At 37.8% G+C, this 26,168-nt stretch overlaps 1 protein-coding gene across 1 annotated transcript in view; it reads right to left on the bottom strand.

The window, feature by feature from the left end:
• The window catches only part of IleRS-m (Isoleucyl-tRNA synthetase, mitochondrial), a 403,472-nt gene that overhangs the window by 273,832 nt on the left and 103,472 nt on the right, over window positions 1-26,168 (bottom strand). Inside the window, exons 5-6 of the mRNA XM_090378489.1 lie at window positions 19,860-19,909; window positions 6,239-6,286 (exon numbers count right to left, since the gene is read on the bottom strand). Of these exons, the coding sequence (XP_090234615.1) occupies window positions 6,239-6,286; window positions 19,860-19,909 (98 nt within the window). The remainder of the gene's footprint in view (window positions 1-6,238; window positions 6,287-19,859; window positions 19,910-26,168) is intronic.

The raw sequence follows: 26,168 nt of genomic DNA, 5'->3' as shown, positions 1-26,168 counted from the left end.
TTGTTCTTACGAAGAAAGGCTTAAATTTTGCAAATTACAGTGTCTGGAGACTAGGCACCTGCGAGATGATCTGATAGAGGTGTATAAAGCTTTGAATGGTTTGAGCATGCTCAATGCTGATGGGATTCTTCCTCTTGCTCAGAATAATCATTTGAGAGGCCATAAATTGAAATTGAGGAAAGACAGATGTAGGAAAAATGCGCGGAAGTTTTCCTTTAGCCAGCAGGTGGTTGGTTGGTGGAACAGACTTCCATCTTTTGTTGTGGAAGTTGATAGCCTAAATAAATTTAAGGCTGAGCTGGACAGGTACTTGGAACAAATGGAGGGTTGAAATGGGAGAGTGTTTTTTTTTTTTGTTTTGGCTAATGCTGCATAAGCTTGCTTTCTTGCATCATATGCCTCTACTAATGCTAATGCTATCTAACTTAAAAATAAGGAATTAAATATAATTCACAGCTACTACTATATATAGAAATAATTTTATTATTTTAGTACATAAGTACATACACAAATATATGTGAACCCCAAACACGAGAGGTATTAGAACCTATAGTACTTAGTACCGTGCTTGGGTTGGAGGTTGAGAAGATGAAAGAAAATATTTGTTGACATTGGACTTGAACTTCTGCAGATTGTAATTTTCAGGAAATACGTATGAAGGAAGGTTGTTCCAGAAAAACGGCAGTTCAATGAATAAATGAGAAAGATGAAAAGTTGGTTCTGTGGGTTTGAAGTTGGACAGTAAATGGATGTTGGCTGGTGGCGGCACATGTTCGGACTGTTTTGAAAGAGAGAGAGCAGGAATTATAGAAGCCAATTCAGAAGAACAGTGCCCATGGAAGTATCTGTAGAAGAGGCATGCAGCAGAAACAGTACGTCTATGAGAAAGCAAGTGGAGAGACTCTGTTAGAGATGAATCATTAATTAACCTAACTGCCCTCTTCTGAATGGAATCAAGAAGCCTGAAAGAGGTTTTGGGGGCACCACCCCAGATGTGGGAACAATATTCCATGGCAGGGCGAATTTGTGATTTATACAGAGTGAGCAGCTGTTTGGAAGAAAAGTAACGCCGAGAGCGAAAGAGAAAACCAAGTTTTTTAGATACAGAGGAAGCAATATTTGTAATGTGCTTGTGTCAAGAGAGAGATTAGAAGTCAGGGTAATCCCCAAAAGAGATATATCATTTTGCCTAGAAATCGGAGTGTCACTAAAGATAAGCATAGGAGCAGAAGAATCCTTTTTGCGAGATATAAGACAAGACTGAGTTTTAGAAGGGTTGAAATCAACTAAGTTGTCTTTGCCCCACTGGAGAATTACCTGAAGATCGGCATTTAAGGAATTGGTAGCAGATTTTCGAGAAGTTGAAGCTGATTGAGCAGGACAAGGTTTCTCAAAATGGAAAGTGGAATGTAATGTGCTATCATCGGCAAAACTATGGATAGGATTTCCAGTCAATGGAAGAAGGTCATTAATATACAAGAGGAAAAGAATGGGGGAAAGAACTGAACCTTGGGAGACACCGGCATTAGTGGAAGTTAGAAGACAGAGAGCCATTTACGATCACCCTCAGTGAGCGATCAGAGAGAAAACTGGATAACCAATTACTAAAAACAGTTGGCAAACCATAAGATGGAAGCTTGTTTAGAAGACCTTTATGCCAAACACGATCAAAAGCCTTTGAGATGTCAAGAGCAACTACTTGTGTTTCACCGAACCTATCCATTGAATTAGTCCATAAAGGTAACATAAGGTAGAATATTACCAGTGGATCGACACTGATGGAATCCATACTGGCGATCGTTGATCAGACGGAAGGTTTCTAGGTAGTTTAAGAGTTGGCGGTTAATTGATTTCTCCATTACTTTAGAAAGAGTAGAAGTAATTGCAATGGGACGATAATTGGATGGGAGGGATTTGTCACCCTTTTTAGGAACTGGCTGGATATGAGCAAATTTCCAAGCAGAAGGAAAAACACCTTTGGAATAAGAAAGTGAAAAAAGGCGGCAAAGAATAGGAGTAAGTTCAGGAGCACAGGTTTTGATAACAAATGGAGATATCCACTTGTTCTCAAAACCTGGGGCCATCAGGACCTGGGGCTTTCTTAGCATCAAGATTCTTCAAAATCCTTCTGATATCCTTTTGACGGAAGACCACAGGAGGCATTGAATGGAGCTTGTTGGGAATGGTGGGAGGTGTTTTACCAAGATCATTAATACATGAGTTGGAAGAAAAATGGGATGCTAGCAGGTCAGCTTTATCCTTGGCTGAAGTGACAACAGAACCATCTGGTTTGGACATAGGTGGAAGCAGAGATGGACAGAAGTTGCGGCCAATAGCTTTGGCAAGAGACCAGAATGCTCGGCTACCATTAGGGCAAGAAACAAGTTTTTTACTCTTAGCCTGTTCAAACTCTAGTTTGGACTGATTAATAACTGCTTTACAATTGTTGTGAGCTTTGGTGTAGGCAGAAAATGAAACTGAACAATTAGAAACAAGCCAATTACGATATGCAACATTCTTCTCTTGAACAGCCTTAGCACATTTATTGGAAAACCAAAGTTTAGATAAAGGACGAGATTTTTAAGTGGAGTGTGGGATAAAGGATTCCATTCCTGAAAGAATATTTCACTGACACGATCTGAGCAAACGTTGACATCAGAAGTTTTGAAACAGTAATCCAACCATGGAAAAGAAGAAAAGATGTCTCGCAGGTCATCCCATTTTGCATTCTTGTAATGCCAAACAACACGAGGTTGGGAATAGCCACGAGATAAAGGTTCCATTGGAGAAGAGACAATCACCAAGTTGTGATCTGAAGTGCCTAAAGGACCTCTCACTTTGATCGTGTACTTAGAAGGGATGTTTGTGAGAAAAAGATCAAGCGTATTGGCTGTATGATTAGGATTGTCAGGTATTCTTGTAGGTAAATGAACAATCTGTGCTAGGTCATTAGTAATTGCAAAAGCCTCAGCATCTCGACCTGCTGGGTCGGTGTGACTAGAAAACGGAAGCCAGCTGGAGTTGTAAACATTACAATCACCAAGGAAAATTACCTCACTGTTTGGAAAGTTGGACTGGAGAAAGTCAAGTTGCAAAGAGAGGAAGTCAAAGAGCTCCAAGTGATTAGTGGAGTTGGGAGAACGGTAGAGACAACAGATGAATCTGACACAATGAGGTAGAGAGAGATTTTAAGCCAGAGAAGATCAAAGAGAGGAGATTCCAAATTGCCAAGTCTCTGACAGGGAATATCAGTATGGACATATGCACATGTACCACCTTTATATACAAAAAAAAAAAAAAAAAAAAAGAATTAATTATTAAATCTATAAATATCAAGTGCATTTGGTTAACTGTAAACCAATGTAAAAGAGAGAACAATGCTAAATATAAGTTAATGTAGTGGAAATAAAGGAAATGGAGGTAGTAATTGGACTTTTCATAAGGTATAGAAATAACCATAAAATATTTTGTGGTAAATTTAAAAAGTTACAGCTAAAATGAATAAAATATGATACAATAAAATAAAATATGATACAATTAACTTATAAATATTAAACCTAATATAACTACAGAAAGTAAGTTGATATAATGAATTTTACAAAAAAAAAACCCCTAGGAATGCAATAAACTGTCAAACACAATATAGTGTGTCAAATTAGGAGAAAGGAAGCCAAATTTTACCAATATTCCAATAGTTAATGCTGATGAACAGAACAGAAATCAAAGTTCCATAAGTGTCCAGCAAATTAGTAAAAATGAAGATATATGCCTAAGCCAGCGTTTCCCAAACTTTTTTACTCTCACAACATATTCACGGAAGACTTTTCATGTTGCAACATATTCACGGAACACTTAGAACTGTTGCTAACAGTTTATTACATATAGTGCACTGTGCATCAGGAGCATCTTTATTTCCAACACATGTAAAGCTGAAATTCAAATAACTGTCATCATACTTTCGCTTTTGTCTTTTATTATTTGGTTCCTGTTTTTCACTTCGGATTTCTGGGGAACAAAACGCTGCGACTATTCATCCTCACTTTGAAGTGTGACAATATTGTGTTCATTTTACGACCACAGTTGCACTACTAGAAATACTTGCTTCTCATTTTAAAGTTCCTTTTTTCAACCACAAATCCATGGTCATTTATTTTAATAATAATATTTCAAAATACTAATAATTATCAAAAAAAATTTATACAAGGAAGTGAGTTTAGTTATGATATCCGTTCGCTTCCTCCTCTCCTTCAAACCCATGTACTCCAGGCTAAATCGCATACGAATGGCATACTTGCCATACTAGATCACTACATTGCTACCTTTTCGTGTCATTACCTCTATGCATATTTCTCTATGCAAAGCCCGCTAAAATAGAGAGTTCTGCAGTCTATTTGATTCCGTGGGCTATGCCAGTATATTAATAACCAAAAAAAAATTATGTTATAATGATACAAAAGTGGTATACATTACGAATATGAGAAATTTATTTTATTATTTTTTTAATTATTAATTATGATTTTTCGCCAACCACAGTTTTAGAAATGCTGGCCTAAGCATATGCAGCAACAGAGGCAAAAATCTGGAAACGGCAGAAAAATCAAGAGTATATGCTTCTTCCTTACAAATGACAATGCCCTCCCATGCAATAGTACATGTGAAATAATGCAAGGTACTACTGTATCTCTATTTAGAAGAATGTGATGCAATATCGCATAGAGATAATGAGACGGAAATTGAAATTTTCAGTTATGGTTTGAGAGGGGAGAAAGCACCTTTCTACAAAAAAAAATTAATAAGTTTTCCTCTATCATTTAAATAAGATGAATCAAATTTGATAGTTTTTAAATGAATAAGAGGTATTTTCTTCAGGAAAGAAGTCAAAGGTTTTCACCAGAATTGATGAAAACATTTATGTGCATTTTATCTTGTTTATATAACTTGCAGTTCTTAACATAAAATTCTCAATTCGACTACTCAATCTTTGATAATATTTCAAAAAATACACTTATATATGCAATATGTTGGAATATTTGCAATTATTAAAACAGTCTAACCATCATATTACTTTAATTAAAGCAAATGGCAAAAGTTGTTTTTTTTACTGATAAACCATGTATCCAGATCACATGTTACTACCTCTCACAATCTCCAAAAGTGGAGAAAATGGTAACTGATTTTAAAGTATACATCACCATCTTTGGCATCCACAGATGTCAAAGATGGTGATGTATCCATAGATCCAAGGATGATGAGACAATTAGCATCTTGGGAGCCTTTTCTGCTTTACCAATATTTTTTTCCCTCCTCTATGTCTTTTGCTTCCTGCAATCTACAATTCCAAGCCTTATTGTTTCATCTCATGCTGTCTTTGCATCTCTTCCTGGGCCTTTCCTTAGGTCTTCTCTCACACAGTTTCATCATGAAGATTCTTTTTGGCATCCTGTTTCCTGGCATGCAGAGTTACGTGGCCAGCCCAGTTGAGTCTATTGCTTTTTATACAGTTTGTTATTGAGGGTTTCTCCTACATTTCATGAATTTATTTTTTTCCGATTCTAAAGACACCAACACTGAGTATTAAAAAAGGTATTCTTAAGATATTCTTATATATATATATATATATAATGTGTGTGTGCGTGCGTGCGTGCATACAACACACACACATTTATTTATTTATTTTCACTTTGTATTAGTCAAGAAAAGGAGGAATTACCTCCATGATGGCTTGTAGAACACTTCTGTGCTGATACTCTCCGTTGTTGAATTAATTATGCAAATAATTTACATGAATTTGTCACATTCTTAGACAGAATAAATTATCCAATGCACCCCAGAATCGGTGACCCATGGACTCCAAAACTACATCGAATCACCAAACCAAATCTTTGAGTGCGAGAAGACAATAAGTCCATACTTTAAAAACAATTTAAACAATGAGTTCATTCTTTAAACACTTAAAAAACATTAAGGATCCACTGAAACATTAAGGAATTAAAAGAATTTTGTTACACACAGAAGTGTTCTACAAGCCATCATTGAGGTAATTCCTCTTTTCTTAACTAATTGATATATAACGTAGAATGAACTGAGCCATTGCAGCTCTGTCATCTATTAATTTCACTTTGTATTTATCTACAGATTCACAGAAAAGTGAGGGAAAAAAAACACACAAAAAAAACTAGAAATGGAATTCCAATAACTATGAACTATAACTAAAAATTATCTCAGTATAAAAAATTACCTTGTGTGGGAAGCATTATATTCTAATTCAGCTTCTGCTAGTGCAGTTCTAAAAAGAATTGACATTAAAAATAAATTATGATACAATTTATAAACAGTTAAGAGTAGTTATACTCTCCTTAACAACTTTCTTTAAAAGCATCAAAATATTAACTTTTCATATTTATTTTTTCAAATATTCTAAATCTTTATATAAGTGTTTCAGATTCAAGTTATACATAAAATTAAATTACACTGATCAAGTTTTAAATAAAATACATTCAGATTACCGTAGATTAAGACGCACCTTAATTTTGTGGCCCGAAATTTGAAAAAAAAAATGTATTACATAAAGTTATTGAACTCAAGTTTTATTCATCATAAAATTCATACAACTCATCACTGTCAAAACTCCCATCCATTAGCTTGTCCTCATCTGTGTCTGATGACAAATCACTGTCTTCATATATTGCCTCATCCTCAGTTCCATCTATGACATTTGAAATGCCACACTTTTTAAATGACTTGACAACGATCTCAATCTTGATATTATCCCAGGATCTTTTCACCCAGGTACAAACTTCTCCTATAGTTGGTTTCTTCACTCTTCCTGCTGGTGTTAAATTGTCCCCAGAAGACTTCATCCATTGGTTCCATTTGTCTCATGTCAGCTTTGAAGAGCTTGTTAATGCTGACATCAAGTGGTTGGAGCTGGGATGTCAAGGTATGACGGCAAGTTTTGTTTTTTGCTCTGCAGCAATTTTCTTTGTATTTTTTGTTATGTGTGCCCTGAACTGATCAAGCACCAATAGGGCAGGTTTGTGTAAGAGTCCACCTGGTCTCCTGCTCTAAACTTTCTCAAACCAGATCTTCATCCCATCTTGATCCATCCAACCCTTGTCATGAACGTGGACAATCACTCCTCGAGGAATGTCTTCTTTTGGCATTGTTTTGCGTTTGAAAATCAGTATAGGAGGCAGCTTGGTTCCGTTGGCACAACAAGTTAGAACAACTGTATAATGACTCTTTTCATGTCCACTTGTCTTCACAGTTACAGTTTTCACCCCCTTCTTATCAACAGTTCTGTTACTTGGGACATCAAATTGAAGGGGGGACTTTGTCCATATTTGCAATCTGTCCCAACTCAAACTGATGTGTCTTCCGACATTGAATGACAAAACGATGAAATTCAAGGACCTTCTGCTCATAGCTTTCAGGCATCTTTTGGGCAAGTCTGGTGCGTGTACGCATGCTTAGTCCATTCTGTTTCATGAACCTGAAGCACCAATTGTGTCCTCCTTTGAAATCAGTAACTTCTTTTTCATCAGCAATTCTTCTTGCCTCATGCTGAACCACCTTTGTGGACACAGGAATTCCAATTGCCCTTTGCTCCTCAATCTATATCTTCAATTTCCTCTTTAAATTAGGCCATTTTGCTGACTTGCCTCTAACAGCCTTCTTCTGCCGTGGCGTTTTCAGTAGGATTTCTTCTTCCCATAGCCAGTCTCAGATTGTTTTCTCAGTTGGAGGAGGACCAAACTTATGTTCAGCAGCACGATTTCCATTCACTTTTGCAAACTGGATCACTGTTAACTTGAATTCAGCACTACGAAAATCTTTTCTGAGCCATTTCTGGGCAGAGCGTGGCAAAACGTAACCTAATATACCAGTAACAAGTGTGAAACAATGAGCACAAAGACAACAAGCGTGAAAAAGCGGGAAATGCAAGTAAAAAAAATCTACAACCACTGTATAAGACGCACCCAGATTTTAGACCACAAATTTTTCGAAAAAAGGTGCGTCTTATACATGGGGAAATACGATATATCTTGTTTCACTATTACAGAAACTATGATAAAAGCTTTCTTGAGGTGAGTGTTAATAGACATGCAACATAACTACACAATTTTTAAGCCATAGGAACTCATGAAGTATATTACATAATTGGAAAATCTGTCTGTCTTCTAGGAATAATTACAGATACTGCTCAAGACACAGTACTTTATCACTTCTGTGATTGGGTTGTTGTCTCTGCAACTGCACCTGAAGCATTCGCACTTTTTTGCAGAGAAATGCTGGTAGGAGCGCATGATGTAGGTTTTCTCACTGTAGCAGCCTATCCAGTAAACTCAATCCTGGTCCTTCTCCCAGTTTCTTGTCACCAGCAAATAAAACTGGTGTGTTTTTCTAGCAATACTGGCAAGCCTTATTATCTATCTAGGATAGTAGGTGAAAGGGGGGAGGCTGGAAATGCACTGGAAAATGATCTGATTGGTGAAACAGGGAGGTTAGTTCTGCTTATGCATAGTGTCTTTCATGGTCTAGGTCTGAGGGGCTGCAGTTTTAAAGAGCACTCAGATCAAGACCCTTCATAATCCCTACCTTGATGTTAGGAAAGTGAAGTGAATCCAATCACTCCAGGAGGAAGTGGTTGGATTCCACTTCAAAAGAGAAGGCTACATTGGAATTGATGTTGTTAATGTTTTAATGGAACAGGTCTAAGGATTCTTTTCTTTGTCCCCAGATGGCCAGAACAATGTCTACAAATTTGACCCACAGCTTAGGTGTGTGCTGGAAGTAAACAGAGTGGCCAATTCAAAATACTGTCATGAGGAACTCAGCAAGAAAGGGGAAAAGCAAGCTACCCATACTGAGCATGGCCTATGAGGCCTACAAAATCTTGTTTGGAGAGAGATAGGGTGGACTATGTCTCCGTAGCCGAGTGGTCAGGAGCGGGAGTGCAGCACATGCTCTTTGAGTAGACCGGGGTTCAAGCCCCTGACTGCTGAATACGGTCAATCTGCCAACCCACAGTGGACCAGCGTGGCAGATTATGGTCCATTCCCCTCAGCAAGAATTGTTGAGGAGACTTCCATCCTGCAGTGGGTTGATAATGGCTGCACTTTACCTTTTTTTTTTTTTTTATGTGTGTGTCCTGATCAAGTTGGTTATTGTTTTAGGTTACTGGTTTTAGGCACAACAGCAACTTAGGCATATAGCACCATATATAATACATCTACAAATTGCCAATAACAAGAAATTTATCTTGTTATTGACAGGATTTAAACTCAGATCTTTTCCATCTAGTGTGGGGAGGATGGTGATTATACCAGCTGTGCTACTCACAAGGGCTCCAAATATAATGTTATTGTTTATTATGTTATTATATAATATTGCTTCTGATTATGAACTTTGCACTCAGTGCTTCAGAATTATAAATTGAATCGACAATAAAAATTAAATTTTTCAGCACAAATCTGAAAGAAGATATCATTAAAAAGTTCCCAAAAATTGCAGATATAAAGAATACTAGGTTAGGATGCATTCATTGCAGTAATTACTGTATAATTTAAGTAACATCATCATACACACAAAAAACTATTTGTATTTTCATTTTTTGCTGTCCAGATTTAATTCTTGCCATCCCTGCCAATGGTGCCAGTGTAGTAAGTGAAAAGAGTTTTCTGCAACTGGATTTTTCATCCAAGGAAGATGAGTACACCTGAACACAGAAAATACTGATGTCCTGTTTTCACACAGCAACTTAGTAAAAATTTGTAAATTATATTATGAATATATTTCATTCTTTTTTTTTATTTTATATTTTTTGTTATTTTTATGTATTATATACAATACAATAAAATATTTTAAGTTAAATCTAATTATTGTATTATTACTGACATGTAGAAAATTTAATACAAATTTTCTTCTGTGATTTTTTTTTTATTTTAATTTTTTATTTCTACTTATTTATTTAATTTCTGAATAAAGAAAGTCTGAATATGTGTGGTCATATTTGTCAAAGTTTTTGCTGAGTAAATTTGGCTCGTTGGTTTTCAGGAGTGGAAGAAAACTTCACATGCCAGTCTTGAAACTTGGAGCCAGTTTTTATTACTTGTTGAATAGTATTCTCCCACTGTGTCAGTGACTATATTATCCAGATGATAAGACACTTTGGAAAAAACAATTTTTTTGCATATATTAAACAAATTCGCAAGGTTTACCAAACAATTTAAAAACACAGTTTAAAATGTGGCTTTCACATTGTATAACTCAAGTAATGCATCATCACTGACATACTCATCATTACTGATGTTATGGGTCTGAACTTTCACTTTCTCCAAAGTGTGTAAGACCATCAAGGACACAGCTAATTCCGCATTTCTTAAAAGGCATTCTGTGTGTCTAACTCCCACTAATTTTTTTTTCCATTCCCACAACTGGGAAGTGATAAGTCGCTTCATTTGTGTAGGTGTTAAATTTTGATTTGGTGCCTGCATCCCTTTGGTCCGTTCCACAAGCAGTAAAGGCTTGTTAATTGAAATGTAAAATGGCTACAGTTGGATAAGGCCTGGAATTACAGCTAATTCTGTGTTTAATTCAATTGTCCTTTTTTTTTGTTGTTAACTTTGTTATGTGTTATCAGTAATGGTCATAAAATAAAAGAGTAGGCTTTGTTTGAAAAGCCATACTGTCATCATATATCCATATTTTGGCCATACTGTCTCTAGCTACAGCAAAGGACAAAAACTAGTACACTTTCAAGTCATAACACAGGTGAATTTTATGCAACATTTTCCAGGATAAAAAAAGTACATCCTTTTACAGTACGTTCACTGTCCATGCCAATATACATTACCTCAGGTTTAATCCTGATATGCTAAGGACATCAACTGGCACTTAATTCTAGGGTGGTTGGGAGAGGTTTTTTTTTTTTTATCTGCTAATAGTTAAAGGTAGAGAAAAACCATTCATCATTTGTAGCTAGAATACTATTTCTTAAAATTCATTGAGTTCAGAAGAAAAAATTAATGCCAAATTAATTTATTGTTATTATATATTATTATCGTTAATTTAATTCATGTTAATTAAAGTTGTAAACATCAAAAACGAAGTGATGTCTGGGGAGAAAACTGTACAAGCTGTAACATTTTGGGATTGTAGGTAACATCCTTAGATGGACTGCAGGGCAGAGGATTATCATTAATGGTTACTCTTCTGAATGGGCTAACACAGTGGTTTCAAGGTCTTTTTTTAATAACAGCACTCCTGAGTAATTTATTTTGTTTTGCGCGGCACCCCTACTCAATTTTCTGCCTGTCAAATCCGATATTCTGTGTGTGTGTGTGTGTGTGTGTGTGTGTGTGTGTGTGTGTGTGTGTGTGTGTGTGTGTGTGTGTGTTAAAAAATATGTTATATGATAGTTATTATAATAATATAATTATAAAAATTACATTTCATAATACAAATTATATATACAGTATATAATCTTATTCTTTATATAGAGGTAGTCAGTAAACATCAATTGTAGATCACCACAAAATTAAAAAGATACTGTACACCTTTTTATAATGAAATAAACGCATAAATTTAAAAAAAAAATAAGTTTAAGTAACTTAAACCCAAATTACATGGCACCCCTAGAATGTTGTTGTGGCACGCCGGTTGAAAACCACTGGGCAAACATTACAAGTTGTGTCCATGAGGAATAGTTTTGGGAATGTTGTTGTTTCTGATTTTATTAAATAACATCAACAAAGTGATAAAGGGCTTGAATATCAAAATTTGCAGAGGAAGTAAAGATTGAAAAGAGGTTAATGATTAATGGCAAGCTGCACTCCTTCAGGACTACTTGGATAAGCTTCAAAGATAGTCAGAAAAGTGGCAGTTATGTTTTAATGCAGCAAACTGCAACGTCTTACACTTGGGGAATGGCAATCCAAAATAAATTTTTATACACTTGTTGGGGTTGAACTAGAAATAGTGGAGGAAGAAAGGAATTTGGAGTTACAAAACAGGCAGACATGAAGTTCGCTGTGCAGTCTCAACATGTGGCAAGGAGGGCTCATATGTATTCCCTATTTATGATTTATCAAACATTTTCTTGTAAAGATAGAGAGGTGATAATCATTAGCATTAGCATTAGTAGAGGCATATAATGCAAGAAAGCAAGCTTTTTCAGCATCAGCCAAAAAAAAAAAAAAAAAAAAAACAACAACCACTACTCGCATTTCACCCCTCCGTTCATTCGAAATATCTGTCCAGCTGAGCCTTAAATTTGTTTAGGCTATCAACTTCAACAACAAGCGATGGGAGTCTATTCCACAAACCAACTGCCCGCTGGCTAAAGGCAAATTTCCGCACTTCTATCCGACATCCGTCCTTCCTCAATTTGAATTTATGCCCTCTCAGGTGATTATTCTGAGCAAGAGGAAGAATCCCATCGGCATTGAGCATGCTCAAGCCATTCAAAGCCTTATACACCTCTATCAGATCACCTCGCCGATGCCTAGTCTCCAGGCTCTGTAATTTGCAAAACTTAAGCCTTTCTTCGTAAGAGCAACCCTTTGTTCCATTCACTAATCTTGTTGCCCTTCTCTGTACTCGTTCCAGCAGCTCTACATCCTTCTTGAAATGAGGCCTCCAGACCTGTATACAGTACTCAAGGTGTGGCCTGACCAATGCCTTATACAAGGGAATAATCACATCCCTGTCCCTGCTAGAAAAATTCCTGTATATCATTGACAAGACAATTGAGCTACTCTTGCAGCTCGTCTACACTGCTCAGAGAACTTCATATCTGCCTGCACTATTACCCCCAGGTCCTTTTCATTCTCTACCACTGTCAGCGTAGTACCACAGAGTTGATACATTGATCTGGGCTTACTGTTTCCCATATGTAGTACTTTACATTTGTCAATGTTAAACTTCATTTGCCACCTCTCAGCCCATCTGCTCAACCTTTCCAGGTCCTGTTGCAGCAGCATAGTATCAGTAGTGTCCTTAACAACCCTGCCAACCTTGGTATCGTCTGCAAACTTGGACATTAAGCCTGATACACCATCAACAATATCATTTATAAATACAGAAAACAACAATGGACCCAACACTGAACCCTGAGTAACTCCACTAATAACATTAGTCCACGTTGAGCAGTGTCCATTGATTACCACTCTCTGTCTTCTACCACTCAACCATCCTTTTATCCATAGCAGCAATTTGCCTCCAATGCCACACTTCTCCAATTTGTGCAGCAGCCTTCCATGCGCAACAGTATCAAAAGCCTTTCTAAGATCCAAATATATAATATTAAAGTTATTCCCTGCATCCAGTTCTATTGTGACTACATCATAGTATCCAATCAAATTGGTCAGACAAGACCTGCCCTTAACAAAACCATGCTGTGTCTGAGCTATAACCGAATTCTTGTCCAGATGATCCTGCAGTGCTTCTTTAACCAGTGCCTCCATTAATTTTCCTGGAACTGAAGTTAAACTAACAGGTCTATAATTACTTGTGTCAGCCTTTGATCCTCCTTTGTGAATTGGGGTTACATTTGCACATCTCCAGTCCATGGGTACCTCCCCTGAGTCCAAAGAAGCTCTCATAATTATGGCTAGGGGTTTGCTTACTTCCTTTGCTGCCTCCTTTAATATAACTGGATAGATCCCATCCACCCCGGGTGCCTTTTTTATGTTTATCCTCAACAATTTCTCCTCCACTTTCCTCTCAGTTATTAGAAAATAATCTAGCTCACTGCCAATGTTTACTTCACCTACGACATTCCCCTTCCTGAATAACTCCTCATGTGTGAATGTAGATGCAAAATACTCGTTTAGATTGTTAGCCACCTGAGCTGGATCCTCAACTGTTAAACCATCAACATCCAGTGGACCAATCTGATTCATCCCTTTCCTTCTTGAGTTTAAATAGGTAAAGAACTCTTTTCTGTTTTTCTTTGCATCCTTTGCCAAGGATTTCCTGCCTGATCTCCTTTGTGACTTGGTTACAGACCAACATATCTATCATAGGCTTCCATGTCACCCATTAATTTGTATGTATCCCATGCATTTTTCTTCTCTGCCATATGTCTCATTAGTTCATCTGACAACCATTTAGGCCTGAACCTTGAACAATATTTCTTGTTTGGTATGTAAAGCCTGGTAGCTTCCAAGATTAGTTCCTTGAATGCTTCCCATTTTGAATTTGCTGTTGGTAACATCATCAGTTGGTCCCACTGTATAGAATTTAAATACTGTCTCAGACCATCATAGTCGCCTTTACGAAAGCAAAAACCCTTCCCTTTACCTCTGATGGTAGTTACCTCCTTGAGTAAATCCCACTTCAGCACATTGTGATCACTGCCACCCAGTGGTTCCTTTATCTGCAGATTCCTAATGCATAAAGAATCACTACTGATAATCAGATCAAGAGTATTACTCCCTCTAGTTGCCTCCCGAACATGCTGGTGTAGAAAACAATCATCCAATAAATCCACAAAAGCCTTGCTAGTGTGTGAGTGACCAACCCACAAATTCCAGTCAATATCTGGGAAATTAAAATCCCCCATTATAAGACTCTCTGATTTACTGGCCCATTCTATTTCCCTGTACAGTATCTTATTATACTCATCAGAGTCATTAGGCCTATAGCACACTCCTACTCTCAATTTTGATTTACCTATGCTTATGTCACACCAAACTGACTCGACACTGCCCTGTCCATCAATGTCGACTGGCTTCACTTCCTTGGATTTTATGTGTTTTTTAACTAATAGCATAACCCCTCCTCCCCTCCTGTCCTGTCTATCCTTTCTATACACATTGTACTCCCCAAATTCCAGTTCTGCATTCCTTATATCTGTGTGACACCACGTCTCTGATATCCCAACAATATCTGCATCTGCCTTTGATGTTTTGAGCAATACCTCAAATTCATCAAATTTATTTACTAAACTCCTAGCATTGGTGTACACGCAAGTATACATGCACCTGTTTCTATTCTTAGCTACCCTAACACAACCCATGTGTTTACTTGTACCGCAATGACTTCCAGCAGTCTCTGAAATATCCTGCATCTTGTTTTTCAGGCTTCTGCTCATTCCAATAGAAGCAGTGCAAGAATCTCTTTCACCTCTGCCAGTGGCTACTGTTAATCCATTAGTCTTTGTCTCCCCCCAAGCTAGCAGTTTTCCGACCCACCTAACACTGCCTCGATAGCGTCAGCAAATATTCTTGCACCCTTTCTATTTAAGTGTATCCCATCCCTGTAATCTCACTGTATAAGTCAAATATTTAAAGACCACACTTGTAATATTGCATCTAAGTATAGAGACTATAATACAAAAGGGCATTGAGCTTCTTGAATTCGTCCAAAGGCAGGCAACCCACATGATGAGATCTGCAAAAGGACACACATAAGAAGAAAGACTGTGACATGTGGGCTACAAAACTTGGTAACCAGGCATAACATGCCTGGTTACCAAGGGGACTTGGCTTCTAAGGGGACCTGATGAGGTGTATAAGGGTCTGAGAAGGGATAATTAAATGAATTAGGGTGATATTTTCACAGTTATAAATTCGGGCTATGGCTCAAATTACAGGAAAAGAGGTTTAGACTAGATCATAGGAAGTTATCTTTTAGCCAGTCAGAGGGTGTTCATTTAATCCAGTTAATTTAACTGATAAATTATTTAAATAAGTTATTTTGGGATTACTGTTTCCCAGGTGTAATACCTTACACTTTGTTGGATTAAAGCATAGCTGCCATTTTTCTGACCATTCCTGAAGTCTATCTAGGTCTCTTGAAGAAGCTCAGCTTGACAGTGATCATTAACTACTCTACCAAATTTATCATCATCTGCAAATTTAGACATCACACCCACTATCCCTTCATCGATGTTGTTTATGAAAATTAAAAACAACAGTGGTCCTAATACTGATCTTTGGGGAACACCACTTCTTACATCAACCTAATCTGAGGAATAGCCATTTATCACAACCCTCTGCTTCCTGCCCTGAAGCCATCCTGCTATCTATCTAAGGATTTTCCCAGTGATTCCAACCTGTTCCAGCTTATAAAGCAACCGCTCATACAGCAACCAGTCAAAAGCTTTGCTGAAATCTAAATAAGCAATGTCGAAATTATTCCCTAAATCCAGCTCGTGAGTGATCCTTTCAAAATAGTGAACCAGATTTGTTAAACATGATTATCCCTTTACAAAACCATGCTGGGTATCCTTGAGAATTTCAATTCGATCCAAATGATCCTGAATTCCACCCTTGATCACTGCCTCCATGATTTTCCCTACCACTGAAGTCAGACTAACAGGTCGATAATTTCCCACTTCCCTCTTAGAGCCACCCTTATGTATGGTAGATACACTGGCACTTTTCCAATACAACGGAATCTCCCCAGAATCTAGTGATGCTCGCATAATTAGCCTCAATGGTTTAATGCACTCACTTGCCGCCTCCCTTAAGATTATAGGGTATATTCCATCAACTCCGGGAGCCTTACTGCCCCGTAGGCTCGAAAGTTTTTTCATTAAATAATCTTGCGAAATTTCAATATCATTAATTACATATTTTTCAACTTCGCTCCCACAATTTCCCATTGCCACAAAAGGTTTTTCATTCGTAAATATCGATGCAAAATAACTGTTGAGTTCATCTGCAACGGCAACTGGTGTATTTAATACTATCCCCTTTCCCTTACGTAAAGATCCGATCTGGTTTGTCCTGCTCTTCTTGGCATTTATATATGTGAAGAATTCCTTATCCCCCCCTCTTTGCTCTGCTTGCTAGTGATTTCTCATAAACTGCCTTTGCCTGTCGAACCTTTTCTGTGGCTGTATTACAGATCATCTTGTAGCTGTTGTAGGTTTCAGTACTTTTTATTGCTCTGTAACCTTTCCATGCCACCTTTTTCTGCTCAAGTAATGTGGCAACTTCACTATTCATCCAACTTGGAACCCTCCTCGTGGAGAATTTTTTTAATGGTAAATATGCATTCAAGGCATCTGTGATTAATGTTTTAAAAGCATACCACAGTTCAATTGTATTCATTCTCTGTGCGATATCTACCCAATTAATAGAGGCCATGTAGTAACTTAAGGCATCATAATTTCCTTTTCTGAAATTATACCCCATTCTTTTGCCTTTTACTACTGCTACCTCTCTCTTCGTCATCCACCGTAGAACTCCGTGATCACTTCCTGCTACTGGTTCCTCTACTGTCAGCCCTGTTATGTCATCTGAATCATGGGTGATGAGGTCTAGAATATTCTTTTCTCTAGTACTTTCCCTGACATGTTGATACAAATAACAGTCATCTAGTTGATTTAAAAATTTTGTTCCCCATGTCGAGTTTCCTTCCCATTTACTCCAATCAATAAGAGGCAAATTGAAATCACCCATAATAAGACACTGACGCTTACTTGCCCATTCCATTTGCATGTAGAGGCTTTCATCATAATCTTCACAATCACCTGGTCTGTAGATTACTCCTACTCGCATTATACCTTTGTTTCCAACTATCTCACACCATACAGATTCTATACTAGCATGTGAAACGTCTGAATCTGGGAAAGCTATCATCACACTCGGGTTGCTTCTGATAAGAAGCATTATCCACCACCCCTTCTATCTACCCTATCCTTCCTAAATACATTATACAAGCCGTACTGAAACTCATCATCCCCAATTTCCAGGTGACACCATGTCTCCGTAAGCCCTATTATGTCCGTGCTGGAGGTCTTGATATCTTCAACTCATTGAAGATATCAAGGCTTCTAGTTCTTTCTTTTAACGAAACCCTACCCAGCAGTTCTTCTCTAGTGGCAGATTCATCGAAACCATACAAATAAAAATGAGCAACTGAACTGTATCACTGACGTCTGTAGATTCATCCAGTTGTAAAGATTTGCCTAATCACGACGGATCTTATGAGGTGCGGTTACCTAATGAGGTGCAGTTACCCCCAGAGGGTCATTGATGAATACAACAGAGAGAAAGAGCCCAATCAGGTAGTTCCGCCTGTACCGCTTACCACAGTGTATGTTCCCTACTATCCGGGCCTGTCAGATCGCATTGCGAGGATGCTTCGCGACTTTCAGACACGCTGTGTGCAGCTTCCGGGCCGGAGATTGCACACAGTAGTGTCACAGGTCAAAGACCCCATTACTAGGGATTCTAGTAGTGGGGTCGTATATGAGATCACATGCCCGGATTGTGGGGAATGTTACATGGGGGAGACAGGACGGCGTCTCAAGGACCGTCTGGGGGAACATTCACGAGCGATACGGACGCAGAGCCCAATAAATCCGCCATTGCCGAGCACTATTGGGAAAAACAACACCAGATCTCCCCCCGACAACGCTGTCATCCTTGACCGGGCCCATAGATTCTGGGACCGCAAGTGGCTGGAAAGTCTGTGGATTGGATCCTCTGGTAACAATAGTATGAACAGAGACAGGGGAGTTAGGCTTCACCCCCTTTTTGAGGCAGTGGTTTTGACCAGAGATAAACATTTTAATTTTCCACGTGTCCAGACCACTTCCGGTTCTGGTACAATTGAAAGGAATGCTGAGTATGCGCCTGGTCATCCACGTGTGCCGTGAACCTGGTATTTAAGGATGTGTCGTTTAAGTCTCACTATTACTGAGGAAGGAGGCAGACACCTCCGAAAGCTCTAATAGTGTTTTTTATCGTCTTTTTAATCGCTTTTATATTTATATTTTAATGCATTTTAACTTATTTACTTATTTTATTTTTGTTATAGTTTAGTTTTTTGTAAATAATTGAAAGTTTTTTGTAAATATTATTTTACAGTCTTTTCTATCATTTTATTTTATTTTATTTCATTATTCAATCAGTCATAAACGGTTGGTGTGTGTGTGTTTAAAATTAGTGGTATGAATAATCCCAACCTCAGAGGCCTTATTGCAGATATAGTCATACCAAGTTTAGTTTTTTCCCTTTTTTTTGAGATTGTATATTGTGGTCTTAAGTTACTGAGATAATATTAGTCAGCATCAATTTACTCCCTGGAATAATTTTGACGGATCTCATAGGAAATATGTTCAGAAACTGAGGTATGTTTATGCTTAAAAATTTCTCATCACCCTCAGTTTTCAAATATTGTAGGTTAATGACGAAAACCAAGACCTGTCATTACAGCTCCATTTCCTACATTCCCATTTAGACTTTTTTCCTGTAAACTTGGGAACAGTCTCTGATGAACACGGTAAAAGGTTTCACCAAGATATTTCTCAAAATGGTAAAAAGATAACAGGGAAAATGGAGTCTAAATATGTTGGTAGACTACTATTGGAATCTCATATGGGAGACACCAATGGACAATTATAAAAGGCAAAACATGACAAAATAAGTGTTTTGTTATCAGATAAACATTTCTGTAAATAGAATAAGGTTAATAGACCCACTGTTCAATATTTAGTACCGTATGTATCATTTTCTTAAAATATATGAAATCTTTTTTACTAAAAACTTTTTGACTTTAATCCCTTCTCCCTTAAAATTGGTGGGCGTTATAGCAATATGGTTGCCATATTTGAATTCAGCAACATCAAATCTGCAAGTATCACCCTGAATTTTAACAGGGAGCAAAAAAAAAAAATTTTTTTTGCCAACTAGTATAATCATAACTTAAAAAGACAATGTTGCAATGGATATCAAAGAATCTTGAAGAATATCCCTCAAAATCCTTTGATATCCATCTAGTTGAGAACCACTAGTCAAAACAAATTTTTGTTAATTTACTCTATTAAAACTGAATATTATATTACAAATATTAAATTATATTTCTTCTGAAGTATTTTTAATATTCAAAAACAAACTTACTGGGCAGAAGGAGACCAGAATACTGGTTTATAATCTCTAAAAATTAATCCCTAAAGATAATAAATAAATAACAATGTAGAATTAGTTGGCACTGCACTATACAAAGGATATTGAGAGAGAGAGAGAGAGAGAATCTAAAATGGCAAATATAAGTAGTGCATTAAAAAATAAATCTCTAAAATTTAATTTATTTATTTTTTTTTTTTTTTTTTTAATCAAAGAAATCAAAACAACTAACAAAAACTTCCAACACTCAATTCAGCAAAAATACTTCCAGTGAAGTATTTCTGATTAATATTTTTGATAACCGATTAACTAATTAATCAATTAATACTGTACATAGGGTGCCTCCGTAGCCAGGAACAGCAGTGCGTAGCACACACTTCTTGATTAGACTGAGGTTCGAGCCCATGACCACCAAATAAGGAGGATGCGGAAAGGTCAGAGAATGACCACCGCATATCTCTGGAGCAATATGGCCTTAGTTGCTAATGCTCCTAAAAACCAAATAACAAACAAACTGTACATAAGCAAAAACTGGAGGAGAATTTTTTTTAGTGATTTCCTCAAATGCAAAAGGTTGATGAAACTGATGGTATTATAACATTACCATCAAGGCAGGACTAGTCAAACATTTGGAGCAAGTGGATAGGTGAAATGAGAAGGGTGTGTGTGTGTTTTTTTTTTTTTTGACTGATGCTATATAAGCTTGCTTTCTTGCATCACGTGCCTTTGCTAATTCTAATGCTAACATAGAAATAGCTGATAGTAGTAGGTAGTAGTAGTGGCAAATGATGCAAGAAAGTAACTTATATAGCATCAGCAAAAACAAAAAAAAAAAAAAATCACCCATCCATACCCTCCAAGAATTTGTCTAGTTTTTCCTTGAATTTATTCAAACCATCCACTTCCACAACAGCAGATGGAAGCCTGTTCCAACAATCAACTACCCACTGGCTGAAGGCAAACTTCTGCACACCTATCCTGCACCCATCTTTCCTCAACTTAAATTTATGCCTCCTCATGAATGTAGAGTCTCAGTAAGAGAAAGAATGCCATTCACATTCAGCTTACTCAATCCATTCAAGGCCTTAAACACCTCAATCAGATCACCATGCAGGCGCTTTGTTTCAATGAAATTTGCAAAACTGAAGCCTTTCTTGCATAATTTGCATAGCTATCCGGGTGCAGATGCTGATTCTGACCACAATTTGGTAGCGATGAAAATGAAGATTAGCTCAAGAGAATAAGGGATTCAAGAGAAAGAAGGACATGGAATTTAAACTGAAAACTGCACTAGTTGGAGATTTCAGAGTGACAATTGACAGGGAGATAGTCGATGGTGAGGAAATAGAAGTGGAGGAGAAATGGGAAAGGTTTAAAAAGATTGTTGGAGTAGCAGAAAGCAAATTAGGTTTAGTAGATCAGAAAAGGATAAGGAAACCATGAATCACAGAAGAAATGATAGACAAATTGAAGAAAATGGAAGTGCCATAGTTCAGAAGAGGCAAAGATTAAATACAGTAGTTTGAACAATGAACTTAGAAGGGCAACAGATGAAGCAAGAGAAAAATGGTGGGAAGAACAGTGCAGAGAACTAGAGGAAATGGCAAGAAGGGGAAGAAATGATCTAATGTATGAAAAAGTGAAGAGCTTTATCTTTAAATAGGCCTATGAGGTTGGGAGAATTCATATTCACAACAATTATATTAATACACCAACCGTGTTATTAAAATAATAATTTACCTTTTAACACTGCAAAATAAATGTAACATACATATTTACACTTAAAACTATTTACAATAAAATATATAATAGAAATAAAATAAAAGCTTTAAAATACGTTAAAATACTTTAAAACACTTAAAATACCGGACACTGAAGCTTTCAGAGGCCTCCCTTCTCAACAGTACATTTTTAATTGCAACACATCGTTAAATAATAGCAGGTTCACGGCTCACGTGGTTCCACAGGCGCATGGGCGGTATTCCCCTCATGCGTACTAGAACCAGAAATGGCTCGGGAGTGTGCCAGGCGGAATCGGTCATTCCCGTCCGAGTACTACAGCCTCAAGGAGGAGATGCATACGAACTCCCCTGTCTTTGTTAATGGTATTGTTCTCGGATGAACAAATTCGTAAGCTCTCAAGCCATTTGCGGTCCCAAAATCTATGAGCATGGTCAACGATGACAGCTTCGTCTGGGGAGATCTGATGATGCTTCTCCCAAAAATGTTCTGCCACAGCAGACTTCCCATAAACTGCGGTCTTTATAGCATTTATATGTTCCCCCAGGCCGTCCTTGAACCAGCACCTTGTTTCAGCAACATAACACTCCCCACAATCTGGGCACTTAATCTCATACACTACCCCACTACTACAATCTTTTATTATGGGGTCCTTAACCTGAGACACCACTGTGTAGAAGATATTAATGTAGAAGATATTTGTAGTGGTGTAGAACTTTGTCTGTCCAGCACCACTATGGTATTTCAGGATGTTATGTATAAGCAGGTTCACGGCATGGCAATGGGTTCTCCCATAAGTGCTATCGTAGCAAATTTGGCTATGGAAGAATTGGAAACCAGGATTTTTGATGGGTTGGATCCCCCCCATGCGCAAATGGAAAAGGTATGTCGATGACACGTTTACCATTATTCGGAGGGGGGAGAGAGAATGACTTACTGAGTTTTCTCAATAGCTTCTCCCTGTTCATTCAGTTTACCTCGGAGGGGCAAGTGGATGGTACCCTCCGGTTCTTTGAGTCTATAGGAAGCCTATGTGCCGAGGCCAATACACTCATTATAGTTCGGCACAAACTAACCAACATAAGAATAGTGTCGCTAAAGCATTATTGGATAGGGTTGGGTCCCACTGCAGTACACCCCGGGGACAGAGAAGAGGAAATTAGACGAGTCACAGTAGACCTCAAGAAATGCAGCTACCCCCAGAGGGTCATGGACAGATACATCAGAGGTGTGGAGTATCATAGAGAGCCTTTCACACCAGTTGCCACGGCCTACATTCCCTACTATCCGGGCCTTACTGAACGTTTAGCATGAGTATTACGGGATTGACAGACATGCTGTGTGCAGCTTCCGGGATGGAGGTTGCACACAGTGGTGTCTCAGGTTAAGGACCCCATAACAAAAGATTGTAGTAGTGGAGTAGTGTATGAGATTAAGTGCCCGGATTGTGGGGAGTGTTATGTTGGTGAAACAAGGCCGGTTCAAGGACCATCTGGTGGAACATATGAATGCTATAAAGACCACAGTTTATGGGAAGTCTGCTGTGGCAGAACATTTTTGGGAGAAGCACCATCAGATCTCCCCAGACAAAGCTGTCATCGTCGACCGTGCTCATAGATTTTGGGACCGCAAATGGCTTGAGAGCTTACGAATTTGTTCATCCGAGAACAATACCATTAACAAAGACAGGAGAGTTCGTATGCATCCCCTCCTTGAGGCTGTAGTACTCGGACGGGAATGACCGATTCTGCCTGACACGCTCCCGAGCCATTTCCGGTTCTAGTACACACAAGGGGAATACCACCCATGGGCCTGTGGAACCATGTGAGCCATGAACCTGCTATTATTTAAAGATGTGTGGCAATTAAAAATGTACTGTTGAGAAGGGAGGCCTCTGAAAGCTTCAGTGTCCGGTGTTTTAAAGTATTTTAATGTATTTTAAAGCTTTTATTTTATTTCTATTATATATTTTATTGTAAATAGTTTTAATTGTAAATATCTATGTTATGTACATTTATTTTGCAGTATTAAAGGTAAATTATTATTGTAATATAACACGGTTGGTGTATCAATATAATTGCTTGTGAAAGTGAAGAGCTTAACGAACAGGAAAAATAAGACTAGTGAAAAGATAAAAGACAAGAATAGAAAAAATTTTTGACAAACAACACATAAGGAGAAGATGGAAGGAATATATAGAAGAGCTATATGATAAAACAAATAAACCAAAAGTCTGGCCTATGACGGCAGAAGATGATGAAGAGACCTTAGGACCAAAATTAATCAGAGAAGAATTTTAAAAGGCAGTAGCCTCGTTAAAAAGAGGGAAGGCAGCTGTACAGGATAATATACCAGCAGAAATAATAAAAGGACTTGGAGAAGAGGTAAAGAAAGAATTGTTCAGGATTTGGGGGAATATCTATGAATGTGGAAGCTAGCCCAAAGACTTTCTAAAATCCATAATTATCCCATTAGAAAAAAAGAAGAATGCAATAAGTTGTACAGATTATAGGACAATCAGTTTAATTTCCCACTCCTCAAAAATATTACTAAAAATTATCTCAGAACAAATTAAAGCAAAAGCAAAGGATCATGAATTCATAGAAGACAGGTTTGGGTTCAGAGAAGTGAGCCTAGAGAGGCTATATGAATATTAAGAACACTAGCAGAAAGAAGCACGGAAATAGGAAAAGATTTGGCAATCTTTTTTGTTGATCTCAAAAAGAACTGGAAATCTCTTTCATTGGTCTCTTTTCACAGAGTGAATTGAGTTAAGCTGATGGAAGTCCTAGGAAAGATTGGCCTAAATAAAAGAGACCTAAAACCAATTTGGGAACCTTACATGGGATAGACAGCGGTAGTTCGGGACTGACGAAAAGGAATCAGAAGAAGTAAACATTGGTATCGTTTTAAGGCAAGGTTGTTTCATGTACCCTTTACTATTTAATTTATACGAAGACGCACTGATGAAAGAGTACAAAGAAGAGCAGAAAGGAATGTGTAAAAGTAGGAGGGGAAAAGATAAAGACAATAAGATTTACAGATGACCAGGTATTGATTGCTAATAATGAGGCAGAATTGCAGGTCTCCATGGATATCTTAAACAGCAAAGTAAAGGAGTACAATACGAAGATTAACAGCAAGAAAACCAAGATAATGTTAATTTCAAAGTGGCCAGGAAGAAGAATCAATGTAATATTAGATGGAATAATATTGGAACAGGTGGACAGATACAGATACTTGAGAAGCATAACGACAGAAAATGGAAAAAGCCTGGAGGAAATAAAAACAAGAATTGCAATGGGCAAAGAGGCATTTAGTAATAGAAAAGAACTATCAAGAAGAAATTTCGAGAAGGAATTAAGAAAGCAAATGGTAAAACATTAATATGGACTGTGGTACTATATGGCTCAGAGACATGGACACGGGAAAGAGAAGAGATTAGACGGCTAGAAGCTTTTGAAATGTGGGCGTGGAGGAGAATGTAAAGGGTGAAATGGGTGGACAGACTGAGTAATGAGAAAGTTTTGAGGAAAGTAGGAGAAGAGAAAACTTTAATAAAAGAACTAAGAAGAAGGCAAAAGAACTTTATAGGACATGTATTAAGAAGAGAAAGCATGTTGAGGAAAGTGACTGAGAGAAAGATGTGTGGGAAGAGAGCTTCTGGGGGGGAGGGGAGAATTGGAATGATGGATTGGATGGGAAGAGGAAGTTATGCAGGAATTAAAAGGAAAACACAAGATAGAGAAACATGGTGTCAATAAAGCCCCGAACTTGCCGGGGGCAGAGAACTTAAAGAAGAAGGAGGAAGAAGCCTTTCTAGGCTAAAATACCCTTCACAAATATGGCTACCCTTCTCTTCTCTGCACCATTCCAGCAAAGTCTACATCCTTCCTAAAGTAAAACATCCAGAACAGTATACAATACTCAAGATGCAACTTAACCATGGCCTAGTACAATGGACAATCATTAGCATTAGCATTAGCATTAGTAGAGGCATTTGATGCAAGAAAGCAAGCTTATGCAGCATCAGCCAAAAAAAAAAAAAAAAAAAAAAACCACTTCCACTTCACCCCTCTGTTCGTTCAAAATACCTGTCCAGCTGAGCCTTAAACTTATTTAGGCTATCAACCTCCACCACAAGGGATGGAAGTCTGTTCCACCAACCAACCACCCGCTGGCTAAAGGCAAATTTCCGCACGTCTATCCTACATCTGTCTTTCCTCAATTTGAATTTATGCCCTCTCAGGTGATTATTCTGAGCTAGAGGAAGAATCCCATCAGCATTGAGCATGCTTAAACCATTCAAGGCTTTATACACCTCTATCAGATCACCTCGCTGGTGCCTAGTCTCCAGACACTGTAATTTGCAAAACTTAAGCCTTTCTTCGTAAGAGCACCCCTTTGTTCCATTCACTAATCTTGTTGCCCTTCTCTGTACTCGTTCCAGCAGCTCTACATCCTTCTTGAAATGAGGCCTCCAGACCTGTATACAGTACTCTAGGTGTGGCCTGACCATTGCCTTATACAATGGAATAATCACCTCCTTATCCCTGCTGGAAA

The sequence above is a fragment of the Mastigoproctus giganteus genome, chromosome 7, assembly GCF_048544385.1.
Source record: "Mastigoproctus giganteus isolate SK-2022 chromosome 7, ASM4854438v1, whole genome shotgun sequence".
NCBI classification, from domain to species: Eukaryota; Metazoa; Arthropoda; class Arachnida; order Uropygi; family Thelyphonidae; genus Mastigoproctus; species Mastigoproctus giganteus.
The sequence above is the reverse complement of the archived record's forward strand: the minus strand, read 5'-3'. Positions and strand labels throughout refer to the sequence as shown.